Source organism: Eucalyptus grandis, chromosome 4 (assembly GCF_016545825.1).
Source record: "Eucalyptus grandis isolate ANBG69807.140 chromosome 4, ASM1654582v1, whole genome shotgun sequence".
Lineage (NCBI taxonomy): Eukaryota > Viridiplantae > Streptophyta > Magnoliopsida > Myrtales > Myrtaceae > Eucalyptus > Eucalyptus grandis.
In genome coordinates, this window is record NC_052615.1 from 18,017,966 (window position 1) to 18,045,069 (window position 27,104).

At 38.4% G+C, this 27,104-nt stretch overlaps 1 protein-coding gene and 1 long non-coding RNA gene across 10 annotated transcripts; one reads left to right on the plus strand and one right to left on the minus strand.

Annotated features, from left to right (window-relative positions):
• Positions 1–8,717: 8,717 nt before the first annotated feature.
• On the minus strand, positions 8,718–10,399 carry LOC104441457 (acyl-CoA--sterol O-acyltransferase 1). 2 transcript variants are annotated; one of them, XM_039311275.1, is made up of 2 exons: positions 9,684–10,399; positions 8,718–9,232 (listed from the first exon to the last, which is right to left on the minus strand). In XM_039311275.1, the coding sequence occupies exons 1-2, from the start codon at positions 10,361–10,363 to the stop codon at positions 8,842–8,844; spliced, it is 1,071 nt and encodes a 356-aa protein (XP_039167209.1). In that variant the 5' UTR covers positions 10,364–10,399; the 3' UTR covers positions 8,718–8,841. The 2 variants fall into 2 exon arrangements, with proteins under 2 accessions (XP_039167209.1, XP_010052914.2); XM_010054612.3 differs by having other exon boundaries at positions 8,720–9,244.
• Positions 10,400–12,466: 2,067 nt separating this feature from the next.
• Positions 12,467–22,059, plus strand: LOC108958470. Of its 8 annotated transcripts, none has more exons than XR_005550662.1 (6): positions 12,467–12,759; positions 12,869–13,583; positions 13,662–14,627; positions 20,545–20,635; positions 21,267–21,570; positions 21,704–22,059. It is a non-coding gene; the product is annotated as an uncharacterized LOC108958470 (long non-coding RNA). The 8 variants fall into 8 exon arrangements; XR_005550664.1 differs by lacking the exon at positions 21,267–21,570 and having other exon boundaries at positions 12,470–12,759; positions 13,662–13,719; positions 13,979–14,627; XR_005550661.1 differs by lacking the exon at positions 21,267–21,570 and having other exon boundaries at positions 12,470–12,759; positions 12,869–13,049; positions 13,469–13,583.
• The last annotated feature ends 5,045 nt before the right edge of the window (positions 22,060–27,104 follow it).

Sequence of the window (27,104 nt, forward strand, 5' to 3'; positions counted from 1 at the left end):
TGATTAAAAGTGAGACTAGCAGTGAAAAGGCCATAATTGACAATATTGATTACTACGGAGAAATCTTCAGTTTAGTTGTAAAGGTGGAAATTGTAAGATTAGCATTAGCTATTGCAAATTGTTATGATTGGAAACTTCGTTAACTAGACGTCAAAAATGCATTTTTGCATGAAGACCTACAAAAATATAAGTGGGGGCAACCATTAGAATATTATCTATTAGATGATTCTAAATTGGTTTGAAAAGGTGAAAAGGAAATCCATGGATAAGGACGCATCGCATCTTGTTTATCCAATGGTCGACATTTGTTCTTTCTTTTTTCTTCTGGTGTCCTTTTTCTTTCCATCCTTCTTTCTCTTCTTCCTGCCATCTTTTCTTCTCCGTCCTTTCGAGCAAACCACCATGGTTGAAGGTCCAAGCACGTTGTCGCCATGCCGTTGTCTTCCATCACCGCTACGATCCCTCGCCATTGCGCCTTGAGCTGCCGGTGGCTCGATACTAAGAATTTCTGCGAGATCTCCTCAAGACCCCTGAGTTGAGGTATTGTCTATTTTGATCCATCCATTTAAAGTCTTAAACAGTTTTTCCTTTAGTGCCCAATGTTAAAAGACCCATTTTGTGAGTATTTAGACAAAAGGACACTAGAAAATGTAAAAAGTTGTATACGATGCTCGTTTTAGTGCAAAAAATCTTTATCAACTCACTTAAGTGTCGAATCGGAGAAAAAAATCACTTAAGTACCAATGATAAAAAATTCTAACCAAATTAATTTCGTGACATTTATAATTAAAATTATAGTATGATTTGATAAATTTTTTAAAACTCCAGTCCGTTTGGCATGCTTGGCACTAAAGCAACAACATTTTAACAATGATTGGTACTTTGAAATGATAACTTTAAATAAAATTTGGCACTCAAATGATCACTATTTATTTTTTTGGAGTTGGCACGTAAGTGATCATTTTTAGTTTTTTATTTTTAAGTGGCACTTAAGAGATCCAAAAAAAACTTTTTGTACTAAAGTGAGCGTCGTATATAACATTTCGCACTTCTATCATCCTTCTCCCATTTATTCTAGTTTCACATATAAAATCCAAAAAAGTTTCAGCTTTAGGCATGGTCCTTTCAATGTCCTAGGAAGTCTTTTAAAAGTTACTCCTTATTCAATTCCCCTCATTAGAAGGTTACTCCTTGCCCTTGTTGGACCAGATGTGACCATAGATCTGTGGTTGCGAGACCACCGTTGAGCCTATGCCGGAGATTGTGGCCTCCACCTCGCATGGCTTGTGAACAACTTGGAGACGGGACGAACAAGTGACGTGGTGGAGAGGACGGGCTGAGGGGCGAAGCTGTGGCCGTTTCAGGGGTTGCTGGGCTCGTCTTTGGAGTTGGGATAACAATGAGTAATGAGGATGGTGGCGGAGTTGGCGGAGAGGGAGAGGAGACAGAAATCGGGGGTGAAGGTTTTACTTTGTGGCATGTATTTTCAGAGAATGTGGTGGGAGTTTTGATAATGGAGATCATTTTTGGGAGATGTGGACTGATCTAAGCTCTCAATTGCGTTGCTGAGGTATAATGGTGCATTTGGTTCAAGCTTATTGGGAAATGTTAGATTGTTTGACAACTATTTTGAATTAATTTTCAAGTGAAAGTCAGTATTGGGAAGACCGAAAGTCCAATACTTGTAACTAGCATTGAGTTTTTAGCATTTGGCCAAATGTCGAGACTCATTTTTCTTATAAAATTATCCTCACCCATTCTTCAAATTTCGATTTTGTCCTCGTTATTATGATTTTTTCTAAATATATATATATATATATATATATATTATTTTTTTCTAAATAGACCAACCCTTTGCCAGATCGACAAAGGGCTATGGTCGCCGGCAAACCAGATTAGGCACCCGGTGATCGTTGGTCAAGGTCGCTCAAGCGAGGGTTGTGCAGCCTTGGCGAGGGTCGTTGGAGATCGCACGACCTCGGGCGACCCAAAGCTACCGCTGCTTGGGTCTCGGGGCCTCGGGCAGCCCTTACCTAGGTCTCGTGAGGGTCGTGCGATGGCAACTGTTGGTCACCATCGCTTGCTTGATAAAATTGGACTATATAAAGACACAAATAATGTTAAAACTTTTAAAGCAAGCATGTAAGTATCACATATTTTAAAAATAAATCACTTAAGTTACATAGGGTTTTTTTTTTTTTTACTGAGAATTTCTATATGACATTGATTCCTGGCAAATCACATTGGTGATTTAATATTAAATTAATACCACAATGGATTTTTGAGTTAGGAATATCATCGATATAATTTTAGGATTTTGTTTTTTTAGAAGTTATGCCACCAATTTTGGAGCAAACATGGTAATCTCTAAATTTCGCAGTTTTATTATTCGATTAGAATTTAAACAAGCATACCAGTTGAAAGAAAATAATTTAAACCATGTAAGGAAGGATCTTGCACACATTCATCAAGAGGTCAAGATATTTTGTGGTTTCATGTGTGCTGACTTTTGGATCAGCACATAATCAATGGTTCATTGGAAGTCATGGTCTTTATAACACTTTTACTCAATGATGTTTGGCTCTAAAATTTTCTAACCCATTGTAAGGGAGAGGTCATGGACCAATTTTTCAGCCTTTTCTTCTTTTGACTAACAAGCCTTCAACTTTTTTTTATTGGAAATGACAAGCCTTCAACTTATAAAGAGAAAGATTCTTATAATTTCAATCACACCACGTGTAAAGCGGGTTGCGCATCCCAATTGAAAGAAAAGATTCTTATAATTTCAATCACAACTTTTTTTTTATTGGTGATTTAATATTAAATTAATACCACAATGGATTTTTGAGTTAGGAATATCATCGATATAATTTTAGGAATTTTTTTTTTTTTTTAGAAGTTATGCCACCAATTTTGGAGCAAACATGGTAATCTCTAAATTTCGCAGTTTTATTATTCGATTAGAATTTAAACAAGCATACCAGTTGAAAGAAAAGAATTTAAACCATGTAAGGAAGGATCTTGCACACATTCATCAAGAGGTCAAGATATTTTGTGGTTTCATGTGCGTTGACTTTTGGACCAGCACATAATCAATGGTTCATTGGAAGTCATGGTCTTTATAACACTTTTACTCAATGATGTTTGGCTCTAAAATTTTCTAACCCATTGTAAGGGAAAGGTCATGGACCAATTTTTCAGCATTTTCTTCTTTTGACTACCAAGCCTTTAACTTTTTTTATTGGAAATGACAAGCCTTCAACTTATAAAGAGAAAGATTCTTATAATTTCAATCACACCACGTGTAAAGCGGGTTGCGCATCCCAGTTGAAAGAAAAGATTCTTATAATTCCAATCACAACTTTTTTTATTGGTGATTTAATATTAAATTAATGCCACAATGGATTTTTGAGTTAGGAATATCATCGATATAATTTTAGGAATTTGTTTTTTTAGAAGTTATGCCACCAATTTTGGAGCAAACATGGTAATCTCTAAATTTCGCAGTTTTATTATTTGATTAGAATTTAAACAAGCATACTAGTTGAAAGAAAAGGATTTAAACCATGTAAGGAAGGATCTTGCACACATTCATCAAGAGGTCAAGATATTTTGGGGTTTCATGTGTGTTGACTTTTGGACCAGCACATAACCAATGGTTCATTGGAAGTCATGGTCTTTATAACACTTTTACTCAATGATGTTTGGCTCTAAAATTTTCTAACCCATTGTAAGGGAGAGGTCATGGACCAATTTTTCAGCCTTTTCTTCTTTTGACTAACAAGCCTTCAACTTTTTTTTTTTTTATTGGAAATGACAAGCCTTCAACTTATAAAGAGAAAGATTCTTATAATTTCAATCACACCACGTGTAAAGCGGGTTGCGCATCCCAAATGATAGTGACCTTAGTGGCATCAATTCTCAAAACACAAATTGCACTCTCCCTTCAATCATGCACTCATAAGCTAAGAACATCCGATGCTTTTGTAAATGAAAATCATGGAGCTTAATTATTATTTTATATTGAACACCCGCCACCTTGGTCTTTTATATATATATGATTCTTTTAGCATTATTGTCAAAACTTATATTCCAAAAGTTGCATACATATATATATATATATATTTTCAATTTTAAACAAATAAAATTAAAAAACTTAATATTACTCACCCCAAGGGCTTTTTAAATGTGTTTTCCATCAAAATATATTTCTCTCAAAGTTGTTTCTTAAAACATAATTTACCAAACATCCTTTACATTTACCTCAAATCCTTTAAGTTAAACTGTTTTGCATTTTCTCAATGAACTTTCAAAATACTGAATCAAATGCATCCTAAGAGGGTTGAACTTAAGATGTAACTTTACTTCTAACTTTGGATTATCCTAATTCAAAAGGTTAATTGGAAAAGGATGGCTCAAAAATTCGATAAAAGTATGAAAAAAAACCCTAAATATATTGCATAAATTTCAATTCAATTCTTAACTTTTCAATTGAACAAATTTAGTCATAAATTTCATATTGGTACCAATCTAGTCCATCAAGCTAATTTAGGCCAAAAATTGATGACATGGATACTAGCGTCCTAATAGCATGGCCAATATTGATGTGGACATTTTTTCTTACTTTTTTTTTATTAATTTTCTCTTTTCTATTTCCTTTCCTTTTTTTTTTCCATTCTTTTTACCCTTTTCCTTTTTCTTTTTTACTATGGTCAACGACTAAAATGTTCAAATAAGTACTAGCCATTCTATACATGGCACGGTAGATATCTATGTCAATAATTTCTGACCTAAATTAGTCTAATGAATTAAATTGGTATTAATGTAAAAATGTTTATAATTAAATTGATCTAATTGAAAGGTTTGAGATTGAATTGGTTTTAATGTAAAAATATGCTTAAAAAAATTTTTTAAAATAGTTTTCCCAAAAATTCATTACCTACGTTGATAACAATTAGCTAAGCCAACCATTTATGTCGCTATCAATCAACATCAATTATATACCAAATGCACGTCAAGTCTACAATCAATACCATCACCTACTCGCTTTCATGGTAAAGCTAAATCCTACGACGCTCCAAGAGAGGTACTGCGCCAACTACTTGGGGTTTCGTTGCTTGGAGAGATTTATTCACGAGCCCTGAGTTTCGCCGCTCTTGTTCTTCCTCTTACAATATCACTTTTTCTGTTCGTTTCCTTTTTTTATGGTTTGTGACTCGTGGCAATAGATCTATACACTCGTGTTCTTATCCGTTCTCGAATCTTGTAGGTTCTTATATTTTGTCTTCAAGTTTGTAATTATTCAATCAATGCAAATTACGAAATTAGAACCATGGTCAAGAGAAGTGCATAGTGTAAGCGGCATTTTTGTTTTTTTTTTTTTTTGGAGAAACTTTGATTACCCCGAACTCTAATGACTAATTTAAGTCCATTAGATTTTGAGAATTATGTGCTAGCCACTATGTAGTTACTATGTAGCTTAAGGGGCGCATTCATTTGAGTCAAGTTGATAAATAGTGCCAAGTCCGAGCTTGGCTCAACTCGGGATCGAGTATTGAAACCTTCGAACTAGATAAATGGAAGGCATGCAACTAATTGAAAAAGAAGGTCAGTAGTGACTCGTGGACCACATCAAAGAGTGGGTTGAATTTTTCTTAGGTAAAGAATAGTATCATTTGATACTTTGTAATACCTAATTAGTTATTGAATTTGATGAGCTACTCGACCATTGCCCGGAACGAATATTTACTTTTCCTCTGGTTTAGGCTCCTAGTTAAGTATTATAAAATGTAAAAAGAAAAGTTTTAAATTTATTGTATTTGTGCTAATTCAATCATAAATTATTCAAATATGCCAATTTAGTCTTAAATATTTTTCACAATTTCCCAATTGAGTTATTTTTGTCAATTTTGGCTAGCAATTGTTTACATAGATGCTTGCTATCTTACGCAATACGATTATGACTAATAACCACAATCTTTACAAATATTTTACAAATATATTTGAATCTTTATTGGCCGGCAAGGGTTGTTGCCCTTGCCCAAGGCCATCATGGCCTCACACAGATCTAGGCAAGGGCTACCTTGCCCATGGCCGACATAGCAATAATGGCCTTGCCTAGAGCCATTGTGGCCCCACCAACATTGGGGAGGCTAGATTTGGTGAGGACTTGGGCAAGGGTGGTGACCCTCACCTGGTGGCTAGAGGATTGTTTGTCAAAATGAAATGAAAAAAATTAAGAAAAAAATAAAAAATTAAAAATTAAAAAATTATTAAAAATGTTCACATCACATGCCATGTAAGATGATTGATATTTACGTTAGCAATTTCCGAGAAAATTGATCGGATGGACTTAATTTACAGAATAATGGACTCTATTGATAAAATGCGAAAAACATTTGGCACTAAATTAACCCATCTAATTGTAATGGGTTTTAGTTTTTTTTTTTTTTTTTTTTTAACTACTTTTCCCATTGGCTATTCATTGTATCTGAAGTACGTAGCTTTCTACAAACGGCTGATAGCCCAAAACCAGCCTCACCACCTAACCGAAATTATTATCACGTGTTATCGCGTATGGACTATGGATTATTGTAGCCATGCTTGTTTGTCATTAATTAAAAACAACTTTCTAATTTTCCCATCAAAATTTACAATATTATTTTGATTTTATAAAATATGTGATTGGGAGTAAATGGGTTTCTCAAATTAAGTATAAACCAGAAGGCACAATTGAAAGATAGAAAACGAGATGAATAGTGAAAAATGTTATAATCAACAATTTGGTTAGATTACCTACCAAAAAAAAAAAAAAAAAAAAACAATTTGGTTAGATTATAAAAAAACCTTCAGTTCAATTATAAAGATTGAAACTGTAAAATTAGCATTAGCTATTGCAAGCTACTATGATCAGAAGCTTCATTAATTAGATGTCAAGAATGCATTTTTGCCTAGAGATCTACAAAAATGTAGGTGGACCAACCATTAGAATATTATGTCTTAGATGATTCTAAATTGGTTTAAAAAAAGAGAAAGGAAATCCACGGATAAGGACACATCGCATCTAGATAATCCAATGGTTGACATTTGTCTTTTTTTTTCCGTGCCCTTTTTCTTTCTATCCTTCTTTCTCTTCTTCCTTCATCTTTTCTTCTCCGTCCTTTCGAGCAAACCACCATGGTTGAAGGTCCAAGCACGTTGTCGCCAAGCCGTTGTCTTCCGTCACCACTACGAGCCCTCGCCAATGTCGCCATTGCGCCTCGAGCCGCCAGTGGCTCGACGCTAAGAATTTCCCCGAGAGCCTCCCCAATACCCTTGAGTTGAGATATTGTCTATTTTGGTCCATCCATTTAAAGCTCCACAATTTTTCCTTTAGTGTCCAATATTAAAATATGCTTTTTGTGAATATTTAGATAGAAGAACACTACAAAGTGCAAAAATTTATGTATAACGCTCACTTTAATATGAATTTTTTTTGCTGTCTCACTTAAGTATCAAATCGGAGAAAAAACGATAATGTAAGTACCAATGATAAGAAATTCTGATCAAATTGATTATGTATAATTTATAATTGATTTGATAAATTTTTCAAAAATTCTAGTCCACGTGACATTTTCACGTGGCGTGCTTGGTATTAAAGTGATATCGTTTTAACAATGATTGACATCGAAGTGATAATTTAAATAAAATTTGGTACTTAAATAATTATTATTTACAACTTTTAAGTAGCATAGTTTAAGGGTCCGACAACCTGATTTGAAGTTGACACTTAAGATATTCAAACAAAAATTTGCTATTAAAGTAAGCACCGCCGTACTAATATTTGACACTTTTAGTGTCCTCCTATTTAAAATCCAAAATGTTTCAGCTTTAGGCATGGTCCTTTCACTGTCCTAGAAGTCCTTTAAAAGTAACTCCTCATTCAATTCCCCATCATCCGACGGTTACCTACTCCATGCCCTTGTTTGGACCGGGTGTGACCATAGATCTGTGGCTGCGAGACCACCATTGAGCCTATGTCGGAAATCGTGGCCTCCAACATGGAGATGAGACTAACAGGTGACGCGGTGGAGAGGACGGCTGAGGGGCGCAGCTGTGGCCGTTTCAGGGGCTGCTAGGCTTGTCTTTGCAGTTGGGATGGCAATGGGTAATGAGGATGGTGGCGGAGCGCGGCGGTGTTGGCGGAGAGGGAGAGGAGACAGAAACTGGGGGTGGTGGTCTTACTTTGTGGGCATGTATTTTCAGAGAATGTGGTGGGAGTTTTTTTGGTAATGGAGGGCATTTTTGGGAGATGTGGACTGATTTAAGCTTTCAATTGGGTTGCTGAGGTGTAGGGGGGTTGAATTTAAGATGTAACTTTACTTCTACATTCGGATTATCCTAATTCAAAAGGTTAATTGAGAAGTGACCGCTTGAAAATTCGAAAAAAGTATAAAACAAATCCTAAACTTGATGTATTAGTAATAATTTAGTTTTAAACTTTTTTAGTCTTAGATAATATCGACACCATTTCAATCAATCGGGCTATTTTTTTCAGGAAATTGGTGACGTAGACGTCAGTCGTCCTATATGGCATGATTGGCATTGATATAGATATTTTTTCTTCATTTTTATTTATTTCTTCTTTCCTTTTTCCTTTTCCATTCCCCCCCTCTTTTCCTTCTTTCCTTTTTTTTTCCTCCATCATGGCCGGTGACTAAAATATCAACATCGTCAATGTTGACCATTCTACCTTACATGACTGATATTAATTGATGACAATTAGCTAAAAGAACCATTTATATCGCTATTAATCAACATCAATTATATCTCGGATGCACGTCAAGTCTACAATCAATACCATCACCTACTCGCTTTCATGATGGAGCTGTATCCCAGGACGCTCCAAGTCCTCTTCACAAAGTCCACGACCGCAGTGGCCTCTCTCCGCGCCTTGTCCTCCGCGTCGCACCACAATAGGGCCGGCAGGAACAGCCATAATGCCGTCGCGAGGATAAAACCGACCGCCATCGCTCCCGACACCGCCCTCGGCAGGTGGAATCTGCCGGCGAGTGCTTTCTTGGCTGCGATCTCGGCGGCCACGCAGAGGCCGTGCAAGAGGAAGAAGGAGGTGACCTCCCACCTCGGCTCCTTACGTCCGATGTAGTAGAAAATGAGCTCGTGCATGAGCGCCGAGACCAGGAAGCAGGCAAATGATGCTGGCAGGGCGGCCCACCTCCTCCCGATCAAACGGCTGGAAATGGACCTGGTTTGAGACACGGAAGAGAACGATGCGTTCAACTAGAATTACTACTCTGCGAGCCTTTTATTTTTTATTTTGTCTTATCATGTCCAGTAATTTTTTCTTTATGTCTAGCATTTCTTGAACTTTTTTAATGTCAAATTGACAGTATACGTTTATATTATGCAGCTGACATTCTTTTTCATGTACAAGACTTCATTTTAGGTATGAAAATATAACAAAGATATGACAGAAATGAATCTGTGGTAGTGCAGAGAAATTTTGACACTGTGCTTTACCTTCATGTCTGTCATATTATATTTTCATGCGTGCAATGAAGTCTTACGCATAAACAATGAACGCAAATTGATCCACATCAAAATGATAACAAAATTCAACTCAGTACAATGAGTGACGATGCATCTCTTTGTATCTTTAAAAAACAAAGTAAATAGTGTCTCACCTAACAGGTAAATACACGGCAGGGTGGAGTATATTGGTGACCATGAGGTTCCATCTCCTTCCCCAGAAGTCCTGCAGTGAGGTCGAGAGGTACGGCTCTTCGAATTGCGGCTCAAGCCCAATGCCAGTAAGTGCTCGGACCATGGCTCCAACCACGGCCAGGGACACCTCCAGCCCCACGTATACGTGCACCAAATACATCAAGTTGAGGATCACCGGATGAACTCGAACCTTCCCCTCATAGGCAGGCAAAAAGGCAACTATCACCAGGCACTTGACGACGTAATTCATGGGCGATTTGAGTCCTCTCTCGTTGATCTCCGAACACGGGCCCTCTTCCTTTTTGGTGCTCTCAACTGGGTTGTGAATCTTAATGGGAAGGCAGGCGACGGGAATGAAGTATGCCAAAGAGCAAGACCGGCTAGGTGACAACGGTCCTTTGCCGAAGGCAAAGAGGATGAGCTTGAAGTTGCAGAGCCAAGCGATGAAGAACGAGGTGAGGCCTCCGAGGGAGATGGCGGTGAGGCTAAGAGGGAGGATGAAGAAGAGGACGATGACCGGCGAAATGGCCAACAGCCTCCTCGTTCCGGCAGGGACGGTCTTAGAGATGGTGTGGCAGTAGGTGAGCGAGATAACCACCAAGGTCCAGACCGTCATGAAGTTGCTGATCTCTCCCTCCATGTTTGGTCACTTGGCACAGGCTAGAATAGCGAAGCTTGCATAAATAGTTAAAAGTCGTATGAGTGAAGTAGGGTCATAGAACTATGCTGTAGCTCTCTCTCTCTCTCTCTCTCTCTCTCTCTAGCTTGAGACAAAGACGTTATATTCGCATTTATAGGAGTCGTTGGGAGGGCAGGCGTGGCCCTTGGGGCTTGTCTCGAAGACTAGGCCAACTAAATTTCACGTACGAAATTCGTGTGGACAATGGCGGTCCAGCCACACCTGTTTCTTAGTCAATGTCAGTCCTACTGAGGAAGGAAAAAGGTTGTGGAACCGCAAGGTTGACCGTTTGTTTTTGCTAATGTGGTGTGTGGCGAAAGGGAGCCATCAGTTTTGAATAGAAATTGCATAGTACCGAGTATTATTAGACTTGGTAGTAAAAAATATGTTGCTTTGTTATCAAATGTGCGTGCAATCAAATTTAATCGGCTTCAGAGAAAACTCACTTGTCGAGTATGAATATCAAACTCCTCACATCACAAGTGGAAATTATGGATTTCGTTAAGGGTCTGGTTGATTGGCTCCATCGATGATTAATTAAAATGAAGGAGTCTGGAATTCGTGGGGTCAATTTTTCAAGATCGAACCACGAGAATCTAAGAACAGAAGCGGAATTTAGAGACTTCCATTCAAATTTGGCGACAGACTAAGATTGTCTGCATATTTTCAAGTGATGTTGATAGAAAAGAAAAGAGTCATTGAGGCATATTCATGAGCTGACATATAAGTAATTTACTCCGTATGTTCCAGAAGAATTGCTCACAATGCATTTTAACCACTGAATCTTGGAGAAAACAAGCATGAAGATGATTTAGGCATTCCACGTAAGTGCCTTTGTCCACCATTCATAGTTCCAATGCATTGAAACAATGGGCTTGAAGTCGCAATTGTGGCGGGAAGAGTATTAAAAAAGTCATCAATATATGTTATCGGTAGTAATTCAGTCATAAACTTTTTACTTTGTCCAATTTAGTCGTAAACTTTTTCATATTGATACAAATTTAGTCATTCTAACCAATTTTGGCTTGCTGACATTGATGTGGATGCCAATTAGCGAACATTGACATGGTAATTTTTAAATAATATTTTATTAATTTATCATTTTTTTTTCCTTTTTTCTCTTCTTCCTCATGGCTTCTTCTCTTGTAGTGGCCGGCGAGCCTCTGCGGCCCTTGCCCCTAGCTAATGAGGGCTTTGTGGCCCTCACCTAGTGGCTGGCGAGACGCTAGAGGCTCACTGGCCACTGCAGGAGAAGAAGCCATGAAGAAAAAGAGGAAAAGGGAGGAAAGGGCAAAAAATGTGAAAAATTAATAAAAAATTGGAAAAAATAAAAAAATATTTAAAAATTATCACTTCAGCGTACATCGGCTGACTAGTGTCCACATTATGCGATCGGCTAAAATTATTTGGAATGATTGAATTGGTATAATTGTAAAAGATTTATGACTAAATTAATTGAATCGACAAAATTATTACTGAATTGATATCAATAAATAAGTTTATGATTTTTTTGACACTTTTTTCCTAGTTGTGGCCATGACTTGGAGGCCTAAAATATTACAAAAACAATGGGCTTGGAAATCTCACTGAGGGGCGGCGGTGATGATGAGTGCAAAGATGATGGGTGGTGGGCGGTAGGTGGTGGAGAGAGAGAGTTTGTGTGCGTGTGCTCGAGAGGGAAATTCAAAATGTGGGTGTGACTTTTTATCATTTTTTCCCTTTTTTTTTTTTTTAAAGTTGATTGGGCGCGAAAAATCTTGCCTATTTTGTCGCCTTACTATTATTTTTTCATATTTTAAAATCATTTATTTAAGGAATCCATCCTATAAGAATTATTATTATTTTTTTTTTTGAACGAGCAAACGAAAATGCATTAGTAGGAAATGTTTTTAACAAGTACAACACTAGCATCAACGCACAAAAGATCCAAAAGAGCTAAGGGTGGGTAATTAACCCAATTCCTAGTAAGACAATCCAATTGATGGGCTTTCGCTAACCAGTCAGCTACCTTATTTGTGGTTTGATTACAATGAGCTATTGTAAGACCTGACATCTTTTCCAGTTTCTGCTTTGCCCGGTCCAATAGTGGTTGTATTTCCCAACTAATAGTCTTTGAAGAGAGGACCCCCTTTACCATTGTGCGGTAGTCAGAATGTATAATTATTTCTTTTTCAGTTCTATTCTGGGCCAGCTTCAAGGAGATAAACTTTAGAGTTTCAATCAGAGCCATTACCTCCGCTTGCTCGGCCAATCTAACCTCCACAGATTTAGTAAAACCATCAATAATTCTTCGCAGATTGTCCCTGCAAATACAAGCTACAACTGCTGTGAAGGGGGAAAGTCGAGTTTGAGATCCGGTAAAAGAGGCATATTCCTCCCTATTCTGCTCTGAGGTCGAACTCTGTTCTTGGCTAACTTCAGAGTTTTCTTTTAGCTAAGTTGTTTTCCCCTTGTCTCCATTGTCAGGCATGCAAGGCACAGAGGTGATTTCAATTTCTTCCCACTCTACGGCATCCACACCTATTTCAAGAATGCTGGACAGATCCAGCGAATATTTGTTCTTTCTTTGTATTTGGAAGAAACACTTGTCTTGCCATCCCTGTTGGGTCACAACGCAGCTTCGTTTGGAGGGAGATGTCGCTGCAAGGTGCCTAAGATTCCACTAGTCTCTTCTCTGTTTAGATCTGGGTTGCTTTGCTGATTTCTTGCTTCTTCTCTTTCTTTCGACTTCAAATCTGGCCTCACCCTTTGCTCTGCATTGTAGCTGCTGTATGAGTTTAGTTCTGTGTCAGAGGGGACATTTTTTGGGTCTTGCTTTTTATTTGTTGATTGATTATTTCGTCTGGGCAACCCATAGGGTAGAGATAAGGCATATTTATTGATGTTTTCACCTTGCTTCTTCTTTGCAATAGCTAGGCCCGTGGGTTTTTGAATTACCTCATATACCATTTTGTGTGGCCGTTCTATCATCACCCGTTCACCAACATCCGAGTTAGTTATTGTTGGCGATATGGCTGAGGCCTCTGGGTTGCAAGTAGAGCTAGCCAATTGTATGTTTCCATGCAGGTGGAGCTGGCCTTCTTCAATTTCCGTCCATGAGACATCAAGTGTTGGGGAGAAGGAGGTATAGGAGTTGGGAAACGAGTCTTGAAATTCTTCGCTTGTTGATTTTGGTTCCAAGGTTGATGCTGAAAGATCTTCTATACTATACAATGAGACCTCTTGATTTGATTTAATTGTGATATTTCTGTGCAAGTAGGCCTGAAGGTCTATGTTGATTTTGAGAACACCGGGCTTCGGGGGTTGCCATTTGTTTTGTAAGTTGGCTTCTTTCTTCTGGTTTTTCGATTTGGGATTCCAAGTGGCAAAGCTGTCTTGTGAGGTGATGGCTCTAAAAAGAGTGTGATGGAAATTGAGAGGACTTTTCCTGAAAATATGATGATTTTGACCCTTCCATATGCACCAAAGTACATTCGCAAGTAGTTCAAATTCTTGAGATGTTCTAGAGCTTGTGTGCACTTTGTATAACCATTCATCAAAGCGGGTCAAGCCTACTCGATTCACTTCAATTTGCAGGGATGGCTCAGTCCATAGCTGCGTGATCCAAAGGCATAGAAGAAATGTGTGTTCTATTGTCTCCGGTTCCAAACCACATAATGGAAATATAGGCGCAAGTACTATTTTCCTTCTATACAAGTTCTCCATCGTAGGTAAAGCATTTTGACAGGCACTCCATAGAAAGAACTTTATTTTGGGTTGTATAGTCGCATTCCATATTTGTTTCCATAATTCGGGGCTGACCTGGTAGGATGTTGTTGGCAGTTGATCTTGAATAGCCATTGTATTCTTTCTATGCAGCAAATATCCACTTTTCACCATATACCTTCCCGATTTATTACTCAACCATATCAATTTATCTTCCGTTGTTGGAAGTTCGAAAGGGGTAGCTAGAATTTCCGTCATTGTATTATGATCAAACATAGATCGCAATAAATCTTCTTTCCACACAGCATTTTCAAAGTCTATCAACTCTACAACCTTGGAAGGTTCATTTCTTGCCGCAGGTCCTCCGATTACACCCATTTTCAGCCACTTATCTGTTTTGATTGAGATTTTCTGACCATTTCCCACAGCCCACATTACTTGAGGGGCGATCACTTCTCTCCCAGCTAATAGGCTTTGCCATCCCCAAGATGGGCGCGATCCTTTTCCTGCTTGCCAAAAGGTACAATTTGGGAAGTACAGGTCCTTCATAATTTGGCTTACTTGATTGTTTGGGTGATGAGAAAGGCGCCAAGCTTGTTTTCCTAACATAGCCATATTGAAAGTGGAAAGATCCTTGAAACCGAGACCTCCTTCCTTTTTTGTGAGCTTGAGAAGTTCCCATTTTCTCCAATGAAGACCCTTCGCTTTATTATTGTTTCTCCACTAGAAGTTAGCAATCTTCTTTTCTATATCTCTGATAATAGATAATGGGATTTTAAAATGGACATAGCATACTGGGGTATAGCTTGCACAACTGATTTGAGAAGTGTTTCCTTACCCACTCTTGATAACAAGTTTTCCTTCCAACTTTCTAGCTTCATATTTATTTTAGTTAGAATCCACGTGAACACTTCTTTTTTGGATGCACCCCAGTCCGAAGGGATTCCTAGATATTTCCCAGTTTTCATAATAATTGGAACTCTCAGCTCATACGCCATATTTCTCCGTAGTTGTTCTAGACAGCCCTTAGTAAAGAATATCCCTGATTTATTGCGGTTGACAGCTTGACCTGATGCATAACAATACTGATGCAGGATAGACGCTAAGTTTTGACATTCCAAGATTGTACCATGAAAGAAAAAAATGGAGTCATTTGCAAATAATAGATGGGAAAGAGTGGGACAATTTCTATTCAACCTGATACCACAGATTGTACCTGTTTGTATGGCTTGCTTTAACATGTGGGATAGGACATTTGCCACAATGATGAATAAATAAGGGGATAATGGATCACCTTGGCGAATTCCCCGAGTTGGCTGGAAATAAGGCAAGGATACTGTTAGGGAAATCCCTTATGATGTTTTGAAGATGACAAAATAAATCAAAGGCTACTAACATGTTTGATGGTTGAGTAATAGACCATGCAGATAATAGAACATGTAAAGGATATTATCAAAGTACGAAGACCGCGGACTCGAGACTTCAAAGTCGAAGGCGCCGGACTCGAGACTCAAAGTCCAAGGCGCCGGACTCGAGACTCAAAGTCGAAGAGGCGCTGACTCGAGACTCAAAGTCCGAAGGCTGCAGGACTCGAGACTCAAAGTCAAGACCGCCGAGGACTTTAGTATCAAAGTCTGTTCTACCTTAGAAGTCGTCGCTCGACTAATTCCAGATTGAACGTGAATGATGAACCGGAAGACAGACTACATCTTTGAAGGCGAACAGGAAGATAGACTCATCTTTGAAGGCCGAATCGGGTAATGCACCTTAAAGTCTAAAGACCCAGGGTTGTAAAGTCTCAAGACTCATATCGTAAAGTCTCAAGACTCGGACTTTACATCCAGTTCGATGAATCGTAACTCAAGCCCAATCATACAACGGCTAGTGATCGGTTTGGATTCCACATCAAGATTGATTTGATTGAAGACAAGATCTTTCTATACGAAGAAGCTTTACTTATGGAAACCAAGATTTCGTTTGTATGGGCGATCGGAATCAATTTGGGATTTTACCTTTGTCACTCAACGGCTACCAAATCTTCTAAGATAAGAGTGTCCAATGGGTATATTGGAAGACGATTCTCAGGGATCTTTGTCCAACGGTAGTTTGGAAGTGGAGGAGTATTTAAGGAGATCATGGACCGATGAGCAAGTAAGAGACGGAGCGTAAATTTATAATTCCAAAGTCTAAGCGACTTTAGATCATATACTTGTCTCTTGAGAGCTTAAACGTTTGTAATCGTGAGAGAAATACCAAGAGAGTGACTTAGTGAGATAGTGTGATCTACTACTAAGTGTTTGCACTCGGAGTTGTAATCTCTTGTTGATTGCATAGTGGAATCCGACCAAAAGAAGGCCGTTATCGTGGGGGAGAGTGGACGTAGGCTTGGATTAAGCCGAACCACTATAAATCTCGTGTTCTTATTCTCTTCCCTAACTTCTTTATTTTGTTCATACTAGCACTCTCGGTGGTATCGAGCCAAGTGCTCGGTTTATAAAAGTGTTTTTACTTTTGAGCTAAAGATTCTTTATGGCTAGTATGTTGGCACTAGGACTTATGGAAGGGCAAAGCAACACAAGGCCACCATATTTTGATGGAAAGGAATACGACGTATGGAAGAACAAAATGAAAGCATTCCTAAGATCCAGAGATCTCTTACAATGGGATGTTGTGGAAAGAGGAATCAACCCCATTCTTTGCGTCTACATCAAATAAGAATGGCAAAGACAAAAACACTAAAGCCCCGCTCCTATGTCTCGGACGGAGTTGTTCAAAAGAGAAGCGCTTGATGCAAAAGCTATTTATTCTTTATATTGCGCTTTGTCTCTTGCTGAATATAACGAGAATCTCTTCATGTGGCAAAAACAAAAGAAGTTTGGGATAGACTTCATGTTACATATGAAGGGACCGATCGTGTAAAAGAGACAAAAGTAAACTTCTTGCTCGGCAAATATGAATCCTTCAAGATGAAGCAAGGAGAATCGATTGGAGATATGTTTAGCCGTTTACTGAAATTGTAAATGGTTTAGCATATCAAGGTCGGCAAATTTCTGCCCCAATGAAGGTCAACAAACTCTTGCGAGGTCTCTCAAAAGATTGGAACCATGTCAAGACCTCAATCAGGGAGACTCAAAGGATTATGCCACTCACCGTTGATGAATTGATCGGCACTCTTCAATCCTATGAAGTGGAGCAACTTAACGATGAAGATCCCGAAGGTAAGAAGTCCATTGCTTTAATATCTAATGCTGTTTTTGATGAAACAGACTCGAGAAAATGACATGGACGATGAAGAATTTGCCTTTATGGTCGAGAAATTCAAAAGCTGAGTAGAAAAGAAAGGAAATTCGGTGGAAGAAGTCAATACAAGCATAATGGCAGAAAAGAATCATGAAAGAAGATGATGAGCAAAGAAATCTATGCTTGATGGCACATTCGGAATCCGAGTCTAACTCGGACGAGGAGACTCGGAATCGAGTCGATTCGAGAACAGGACTCGGGAATCTAATGAGGAAATCAAGGGGAGAAATCGAATCCAAAAGAAAAGGAAAAGAATCGTGATCACCTCAAAAAGGCAACAAATTGAGGGGGAGCTTTGATCAATTATGGAAAAATCTTTTTTGATTGATCGTGATCTTATTATGGATGGAAGGAAAGGTAATTGTGTCAGAATTTATTCTACAAAATCCGGTTAGTGCATCTCTTATTACCTTTTGTCATTAACAAATCTTTTATGACAAAAATGGTACGTGAATTTCATGATGCATCCGTGATTTTTATTGGATATTTGCTTTGATATGATTGAAGTGAGCTATATTGCATATCTTCAATATTCGATTTACTTTATAAAAGCTGATCTTTTTGGAAATTATATGTCATATTTTCTACGTGAATCCATCATTATCGCTTTTTGATTATGACAAAAAGGGGAGAAGTTATGAATATGCATATGTGCTGATTGGTTGATATTATCTATGGCATAATATTGAGCTGCGATTATTTTTCTATATATTCTTATGCTCAATTTATTTGCTATCTTCGATATCCTTTGATTTAAATTAATATTTTTAAAAGCATGTTTACAAATCTGCATATTCGAGAGATTGTTTTGTCATCATCAAAAAGGGGAGATTGTTAGGGAAATCCCTTATGATGTTTTGAAGATGACAAAATAAATCAAAGGCTACTAACATGTTTGATGGTTGAGTAATAGACCATGCGAGATAATAGAACATGTAAAGGATATTATCAAAGTCTCGAAGGCGCGGACTCGAGACTCAAAGTCGAAGACGCGCAGGACTCGAGACTCAAAGTCGAAGGCGCCGGACTCGAGACTCAAAGTCTCGAAGACTGCGCAGGACTCGAGACTCAAAGTCCGAAGCGCAGGACTCGAGACTCAAAGTCGAAGACCGCGGACTTTAGTATCAAAGTCTGTTCTACCTTAGAAGTCTGTCAACTCGACTAATTCCAGTTGAACGTGAATGATGAACCGGAAGACAGGCTACATCTTGAAATTTGAAGGAAGATAGGCTACATCTATGTGTGGTGCAGTCTGAGCCAGCCTTAAAGTCTAAAGACCCGAGGTTGTAAAGTCTCAAGACTCATATCGTAAAGTCTCAAGACTCGAGACTTTACATCCAGATTCGATGAATCGTAACTCAAGCCCAATCATACAACGGCTAGTGATCCGGTTTGGATTCCACATCAAGATTGATTTGATTGAAGACAAGATCTTTCTATACGAAGAAGCTTTACTTATGGAAACCAAGATTTCGTTTGTATGGGCGATCGGAATCAATTTGGGATTTTACCTTTGTCACTCAACGGCTACCAAATCTTCTAAGATACGGAGCTGTCCAATGGGTATATTGGAAGACGATTCTCGGGATGCTGTCCAACGGTAGTTTGGAAGTGGAGGAGTATTTAAGGAGATCATGGACCGATGAGCAAGTAAGAGACGGAGCGTAGAATTTATAATTCCAAAGTCTAAGCGACTTTAGATCATATACTTGTCTCTTGAGAGCTTAAACGTTTGTAATCGTGAGAGAAATACCAAGAGAGTGACTTAGTGAGATAGTGTGATCTACTACTAAGTGTTTGCACTCGGAGTTGTAATCTCTTGTTGATTGCATAGTGGAATCCAGCCAAGAAGGTCTGTTATCGTGGGAGAGTGGACGTAGGCTTGGATTAAGCCGAACCACTATAAATCTCGTGTTCTTATTCTCTTCCCTAACTTCTTTATTTTGTTCATACTAGCACTCTCAGATACACCATTAATCTTGATGTTGTAGGAGACAGTTGTAACACACTGCATGACCATTTTAACCCATTCTTCACAAAACCCCATCTTCAGCAGGCATGCTTGAAGGAAATCCCACTCTATCCGATCATACGCCTTTTGCATATCAAGTTTGAGGACCGCCTGGAAGTGCTGCTGTCGATCTCGAGTTCTTAGTCTGTAAAGGACTTCCTGGACAATAAGGATGTTATCCTATATTTGCCGTCCTTCCACAAATGCACTATGTTCTAGTTCAATTAGGGCTGGTAGTAGGGGTTTCAATCTATTTGTGATGATTTTGGAAATGATTTTGTAGGCAAAATTGCACAGGCTTAGGTCTAAATTGTTCTATTTTTTCTGGGTTTTGGATTTTAGGGATAAGAGTGATTTGTGTTTGGTTAAAGGCTGGGTTTAGGGATCCGGTCTCGAAGAAGTGTTGAATCTCCCGATAGATATCTTCTCCAATATCTCGCCAGTGGTGTTGAAAAAAGATGCCATTTAACCCATCCGGCCCTGGAGCTTTATTAGGTCCCAATTGGTATGCAGCTTCTTTAATTTCGTCCATAGTAACAAGTGTAGTAAGCTTTTGATTTATAGTTACATCCACCAAGTTGGGAATATAATCAAGGATGGGCTGAAAGTTCCGTTGTCCCCCCAGACGTATATAGGTTTTTGAAAAAGTTAACAGTCATGTCCTGAAGTGCTTCTTGATTGCGAATCCACTCCTCCTGATTGTTTAATAACATGGAAATTCGATTCCGGTTTCTCCGTTGAATAGTTGTTGCATGGAAAATTTTGGTATTTTTATCTCCCCATTGCAACAACTTAATTCTTGATCTCATGCCCCATAACATCTCCTCTTGTCGCCATAGGGATTCGATTTCTTGGTTAATTTGTTGAATTCTTTGCTGATCATAGTCACATTCTTGGCTGTTCATGAAGGTCAGAAGTTTCTTTTTCAACCTTTCTATCCTTTTATATGCATTGGGATATCTTCTTTTACTCCACACAGCAAGTTTTGTAGCTACTAACTTTAGTTTCTCAACCATGTTTTTACCTTGGGATTCTTCCCAAGTTCGTTTCACAAGGCTCGTACAATCCTCATCTTCAGCCCAGTACGCTTCATACCTAAAATCTTGTTTTTTGCAATCTGTTTTAGGATACAGGGACAACGAAAGAGGGCTGTGATAAGAGCCTATTGCTGGTAGCGCTAAAACCTCCGCACTGGATAAGCTATTCTCCACTCCAAGGTACATAAGGCTCTATCCAACCTTTTCTTGACATTTTTCCCACCACCTCTTCGATTTGTCCATGTAAATGCGCATCCTTTACTTTCTAGATCGATAAAAGAACATGCATGTAGGAAATCTCTGAAAGCCGTAAGACGATAGTTTTCTGACAACCTCTTTCCCACTTTTTCCCAATGATACAAAATTTCATTAAAGTCGCCAATACACAGCCAATGTAGATGATTGAAGATGCTTAGTCGTTGTATTTCTTCCCATAATAATATTCTAGCTTTAAAACAAGTTGGAGCATACACGAAAGTGATTCTCATTAACTGCTTATTTTCTAAAGTTGACATTGCACATTGATAAAGTTTCTGGAAGAAGAATCCACAACTATGGTAACCGTTTCATCCCAAAAGATTGCCAAACCCTCTGAAAAACCATCTGGATTCTCCAAAAAAACAATTTTGAAACTTCAATCTACAACGCCATTTTTGCACCAGTGGCTCTCTATTTTTGGTTTTCATTAAACAAATAATATTAGGTCGTTCTTGAGACACTAGGGCTCTTAAAGCTCAAATTTTCAAGAATGAGCCCAACCCCTGACAATTCTAACTTATTATTTTCATGGCTGACCTGGTGGCTTATTCAGGCTAGCCACCAAAGTCTAGTGCATTGATTTCTCCTCTTCCGAGATAGGAATGTCCACAAGCTGCAATTTATCAGTAGAAGGTGCCTTTGACGATTGAGCACCATACGGGCAGAATCTCTTTCTTTTTTTCGAAGTAGGTAGTTTAGTACTTTTAATTTTACCCTTGTTTCGGCTTCTTTCATTTGCTGGCTGGTATTCTTCCTCAAACTCTTTTTCTTTTAGCTGTTCAGTGTAAAGAAACATCATAGATTCGTCATCTAAACAGCTACTTCCTCTTTTCTGTGGACCTTTTTCCTCCCTTATGGTAATAGCAAGAGAATGGTGAAGAGGATCTACTTGTTGTTTCAAAGCCTCCTCCGAAGAAATTTGACTTCTAATAGGTGGGTTAGGCTGCTCTGTTGTTCTAATTGCTTGCTGATTTTCTTGTATTTCTGCAGCAAGGGGGGATTCCGGTACCACTTCAGGATCTTGAAGGAGCTCAACATGTTTTCCATAAAATATTTTACCATAAGGGCTGATATCCCTGACTTCGGCACGTAACCAGCTACCAAAATTACCTAGTAAATCCTCTTCCAGCCTTGTAAAGTCATATGGAATTTCTTTGCACGCTGTAGCATAATGTCCAATTCTTCCACAAGAAAAGCAGAAGTGTGGGAGCCTCTCATATTTGAATTCTATCCATAATTTTTTGCTGCCCAAACTGAGAACGACACATGTTTTAAGGGGGGGAGCCCAAATGAAGATTAACTCGGGCTTTACCAAATTTATACATACTATTTCCTTTAGCTTCCAACTTCACATCTATTGCCTCGCCGATTTTGGCAGCTATATCTCTAACAACTTCCTTCGTCACTCTACCAAATGGAAGACCATATCGATTAACCCAAAAGGGATAGTGATCAAAATTATAACATATCTCTGGAATGTCAGGATCACACTGCTGAAGCACTAGCAGATATCTGATCATTCATCATTTTTGATCTACTCACAAACTCATAAAGTTGTAAGAGAGCTACCTCAGCAAAGAAAAAGCAGAGAGGCGTTGATTTTTCCCACGAACACAGCGAATCCTTTGCACGACTTGGTGGGTATCTGGAATATGGTTTGGGATTTTTGAAGAGACAGACACGTAGAGATGCCACCTAATCAGAGTTCTGTTTGAAAAATAGTCAAACCAGAGGAGTTGTCGGGGAGATTAAAGATGGGGCAAGGGAAAACAGAGTACTTGGGTGAATTGATCTCCTGCGGGCAAAAGCACCTTTGCGACTAGATAGGGTAGTTGACTTCTTGGAGTGCGATGCTTAGGGTTTTTGGTCAAATGGGAAAGAAGCAGGAAATTATGACCAAAAAGAAACAAAATGTCATACAACGACGTAATTAGGGCAGAAATTGGGCGATTTATAAGGGAGTAACATCAGAGCTAAAGGGAGGAAGAAAACGTTGTAACTATTGTGGGTTATGCCATCGACAAAGAAGATACAGACAAGAGGAACAGAGAGAGAGTACAAGACAAGGGGAAAGGGGAGTTATTACAGTGAAAACAGAGGTTAAAGCTCTTCAAGTAAGCTTCTTGAAGGAGATTTGCTTTGCTAAATGATCAAGAGGAGCTACCATACGGTAGAGAGAAACCCAGAGAGCCTGGGAGAGTGGAGGACAATCCAACGCGATCTTTATCCTATAAGAATTATTGGAAAGGTCAATTGATGTATCATATGCAAGATTGCCAAATGATTGTGACATACGTATCTTCTCAGATTACGAGGGTCTAAGAAAGGCGTGGATGGCCCCCCATCCACCTTTTTAGCATGATTAGCTATGTCCAAAACCATTCTTTTTCTCTCTCTTTCTTAATGATATTCTTGACGGAGCCATCCACAATAATAAATGCAACTTTTGGACAGATTTGTAAAGATCGTGGGAAATTGAAAAACAAACATGAATTATATTTGATCTTACTCATTTTAAAACCCACTCAACATAAGTTTATTTCATTTCTTGCTCGTGTTTCCTCATTTTCTTTTGCTTTCCTCATTTTCCTTTTTTTTTGGTACTAGAGGAACCGTTTTGGTTGACAGCCGCCACGTAAACCCTAGATGACGCTAGCGGAGGAACTACCACCCCGGCGCCACGCGTAAATCACCTAATAGCCCACTAGTGCAAGGGCTTCGAACTCCTGACCTTCCCTCAAAGGTCGAAGCCTACCCAGCGGAGCCACCATGGCCGGTAGTCATTTTCCTTCCTTCTTTTGTATATGAGAAATTCCACATTTTGCAAATGTCAGCAGGATAAAGTCAATTTTTATCACAAATGATTGAAAAACTTATTTCTAGAAGAAATATATGAAATAGCTCAAAATCTCTTATTATAATATACTTTCATTTTAGAGTTAATACATTAAAAAATTCCAAATTAGTATACTTGTGACAGATTTGCCAAACACTAATTTTTTAATCACAAAAACTCTAAACTAGTATACTCGTGACAAATATACTCCAAATTACTTTTTTGACCGTAAAAAATCTTAAGCTGATATACTTATGACAAATTTATCAAAAACTAATTTTTTAACTACCAAAAATCTCAAAATGGTACATTTGTGACAAATTTACCATCCGTTAGCTTTTGTCAAATTAAATATTAAATTTGTTGATCTAGATGACACATGATGATGTAGTATGGTGACTTAAATAAGAGCAAGTGGTTTAAAAAAAGTTGAGAATAGAATTTGTACTTGACCTAAAGTTGGGGTAAGGAGTTCGGTGTAGAATTAAGATTGGAGTTAAAGTTGAGGATTTTTTTTTTTAAGAATTAAGCCCATTTATATGGCCGCATTTGGTTTTTCACCTGGACCAATAGCATTTGTTTTTATGGTCTTCGTGATGATCACTACCAACTTTCTGTATCAACCATTTTATCTTCACATATCAATATTACACCTCTATTAAGATTGTTTTCATTTCCCTCTTTTTTAAGCTATAAATTAGACTTTATACTTGAATTATGGTTGATCATGAGTGATGTGGCAATATCTGATTTCATTGTGCTTGGGTGCGTACATCCAATAGTTGTTTTTTTTTTTTTTTTTTTTAAGTTGAAGTCCTGACTTCTCATAAATCACATAATAATCCTACTGCCAAATAAATTGTTGTCTTAGAAATATGATATTTATAAGAAAATGGAAAGGCCACCTGCCATATCATTTACAGCCGTTTTTTAATTGCAAATTATCATCTACATCGTCAAGAAGCGATAGAAAGAATATACTAATGTACCATGAAATACGATAAAACCTACTCCATTTGTGGTATCTAGCAAGATGGCAGGTGAATTCCCTTGTTGCCGAAGATTCGGCGTATAACTAAAAAAAAAAAAAAAAATTCTGGAGATAATCAGAAGTACCACAAAAAGTTATTTTGTCAAATTTTTTCACAAGGGGATTGTGTAACGGTTACCTTTTGGGGTTTAAACAAGACAATTACTATTTATCAATAATTTTTTTTCCAAAAAAGTCCCTTAAAGTCTTGATACATCAAGCTAGCATAAGTTCTCAATATTTCTAGCATTGCCTAACATTTCATGAGTAATAAAAAATGATCAGTGACTGCGTGGCACCTGCAAAGGTTAATTGTTTCCTATTCTGAAAGTTGTTTTAATTTTCTTTCCTTTAATTAAGCTGTACATTAAATACTGTACTTTTTTTTTTTGGTCAGTCCTACTTTATGCCTACTCTACACTCACTCGTAAACTTGTGCCCTGCCTCTTGCAGGGTGTGGAAGTCGCAACCCACTCTCGAAACTTACGCGTCCCTACCCCCCATCCCCCCTGAGAAGGTGGGGATTTGAACCCCTCACCTCCCCATTCCAAGTTAGAAGGGTGGCCACTGGGGCGAACCCCCAGTGGTTAATACTGTACTTGATTGTATATGATCTTATATGGCTATTCTTATCCAAAAATAAGTGAGAAAATTAAAAGGTAATATCCGATATCCTTTGTTCTTTGTCCTCAAATCAATGGGTCTGCACAAAAAGCACGGGTGTCAGCACTACAAGCTGAATCCCTTGCTTGTTTTCAGACCCTCAAGTACTTCTCCAAGCGAACTGATCCGATCTTCGAGCTTGAATCAGACGACTTAAGTGGGATAACCTCTCTCGTGGAAGAAGTGATCTGCCCCGTGGGAAGTCTCCGCACTTATCACAGAATGCTACGTCTCTCTTGGCCTTTTTTTCAACCATGAAGATAGTACATTGTCCTAGAGGAATAAATGGACTTGCGGATTGGGTTGCAAGGCGGCTGGATGTAATTATCTCCCACAAAAACTGGATAACCAGCCCCCCACTTGCACTTTGGGAGCTCATCTGCTTTGATTACCCTTTCTCATGTAATTGGGCCCGTTCTTAATGAATGAAAATCTCGTTTATGACTCCCCCCTCCCCCAAAACAAAAAAGAGGAAGAAGATAAATTGCAAAAAAGGTCATTATAAATTCGCATCTATTAATGTTGCCTTCGGATTTGGCATGTAGTTGTTCATGAACATGTTAATTCGTGTAAGAAATTGCCAGTTCTCAGTCACCAATGACCAAAACAAGTTAAAGAAATTGCCAGTTCTTAGTCACCAATGACCAAAAAAAGTTAAAAGGCATGGATTATACGTTCAACGATGGGTAACACATATCTCAAGGGTATTTTGAATAACATGTTACTTTTACTTTTTGTTGGGTAACTTATTTGTTTTGGTTTTAATCCTTGTTTTGGAACCACTCAGCAGTGACAAGGTTGAGAGAGAGTTGGCGCCAATTAAGATCAAACAGGAGATCATTGTGTAGCCTAGAGTGCCAGCAACTTCAGCACCGACGAGTTCAAGACAAAGCTACAACCGAGAAGCTACAAAGCAGAGTCCGTAGAGTCGCTTATCCCTCTTTTGATTTTTAACGGTACTCGCGAAAAAGCGACCCAGACTTTCATACTCGGGATGTCAAATGGCAGCATGAACATTTGCAATCGATAACCCAATGTTCACAAGTCGACAAGCGAAGAGAAACGTTAGCTCAAGTTGTCTCACTATAAATAGTTTTTTAATTTTGGCTTTTTGCTTCTAAAGAATTAGAGCAAGTAGATGCCATGATTCAAACACCAAGGCAAATCAAACTGGACCAAAACATAAAAGTCTCCTTAAAAAAAACCGATATAAAAGTAGAGAGATCAATTAAATTAGTGTTGGGGAAAAGCCATTGCCCGGGCAGGGCAAGCAAATCAGCGTAACTTTGGGGGCTTTTTGTCAGCCAACTTTACTTTTTATTGTCGGCCATATAGCGATTTGCCCGTTCCCATCGACTTCCAGCACTTTGCTTTTCGGTCTTCTAAGGAGTCATGTTAGTAGTTACAAGTTTTATAAAAGAAAGAGAGCCATTCTTCTTTTTACACATGGTGTGAAAGAGAGAACTATCGATGGACCAAGCAAAGCGACTATGGCTAGCTCAGACGCAGGAAGTTACCACGAAGATGGAGCAGTAAGTGTTCCTGAGCTTTAGAGGATCCTGTTCTCATGAATCAATAGTATTTGACTCCATGATCTAATGACTGATTTAAGTCCATTAGATTTCGAGAATTATGTGCTAGCCATTATGTAGTTACTATGTAGCTTAAGGGGCGCATTCATTTGAGTCAAGTTTGGCTTAACTCGCCATCGAGTATTGAAACCTTCGAACAAGATAAATGGAAGGCGTGCAACTAATTAAAAAAGAAGGTCAGTAGTGACTAGTGTACCACATCAGAGAGTAGGTTGAATTTTTATTAGGTAAAGAATAGTATCATTTGATACTTTGTAATACCTAATTAGT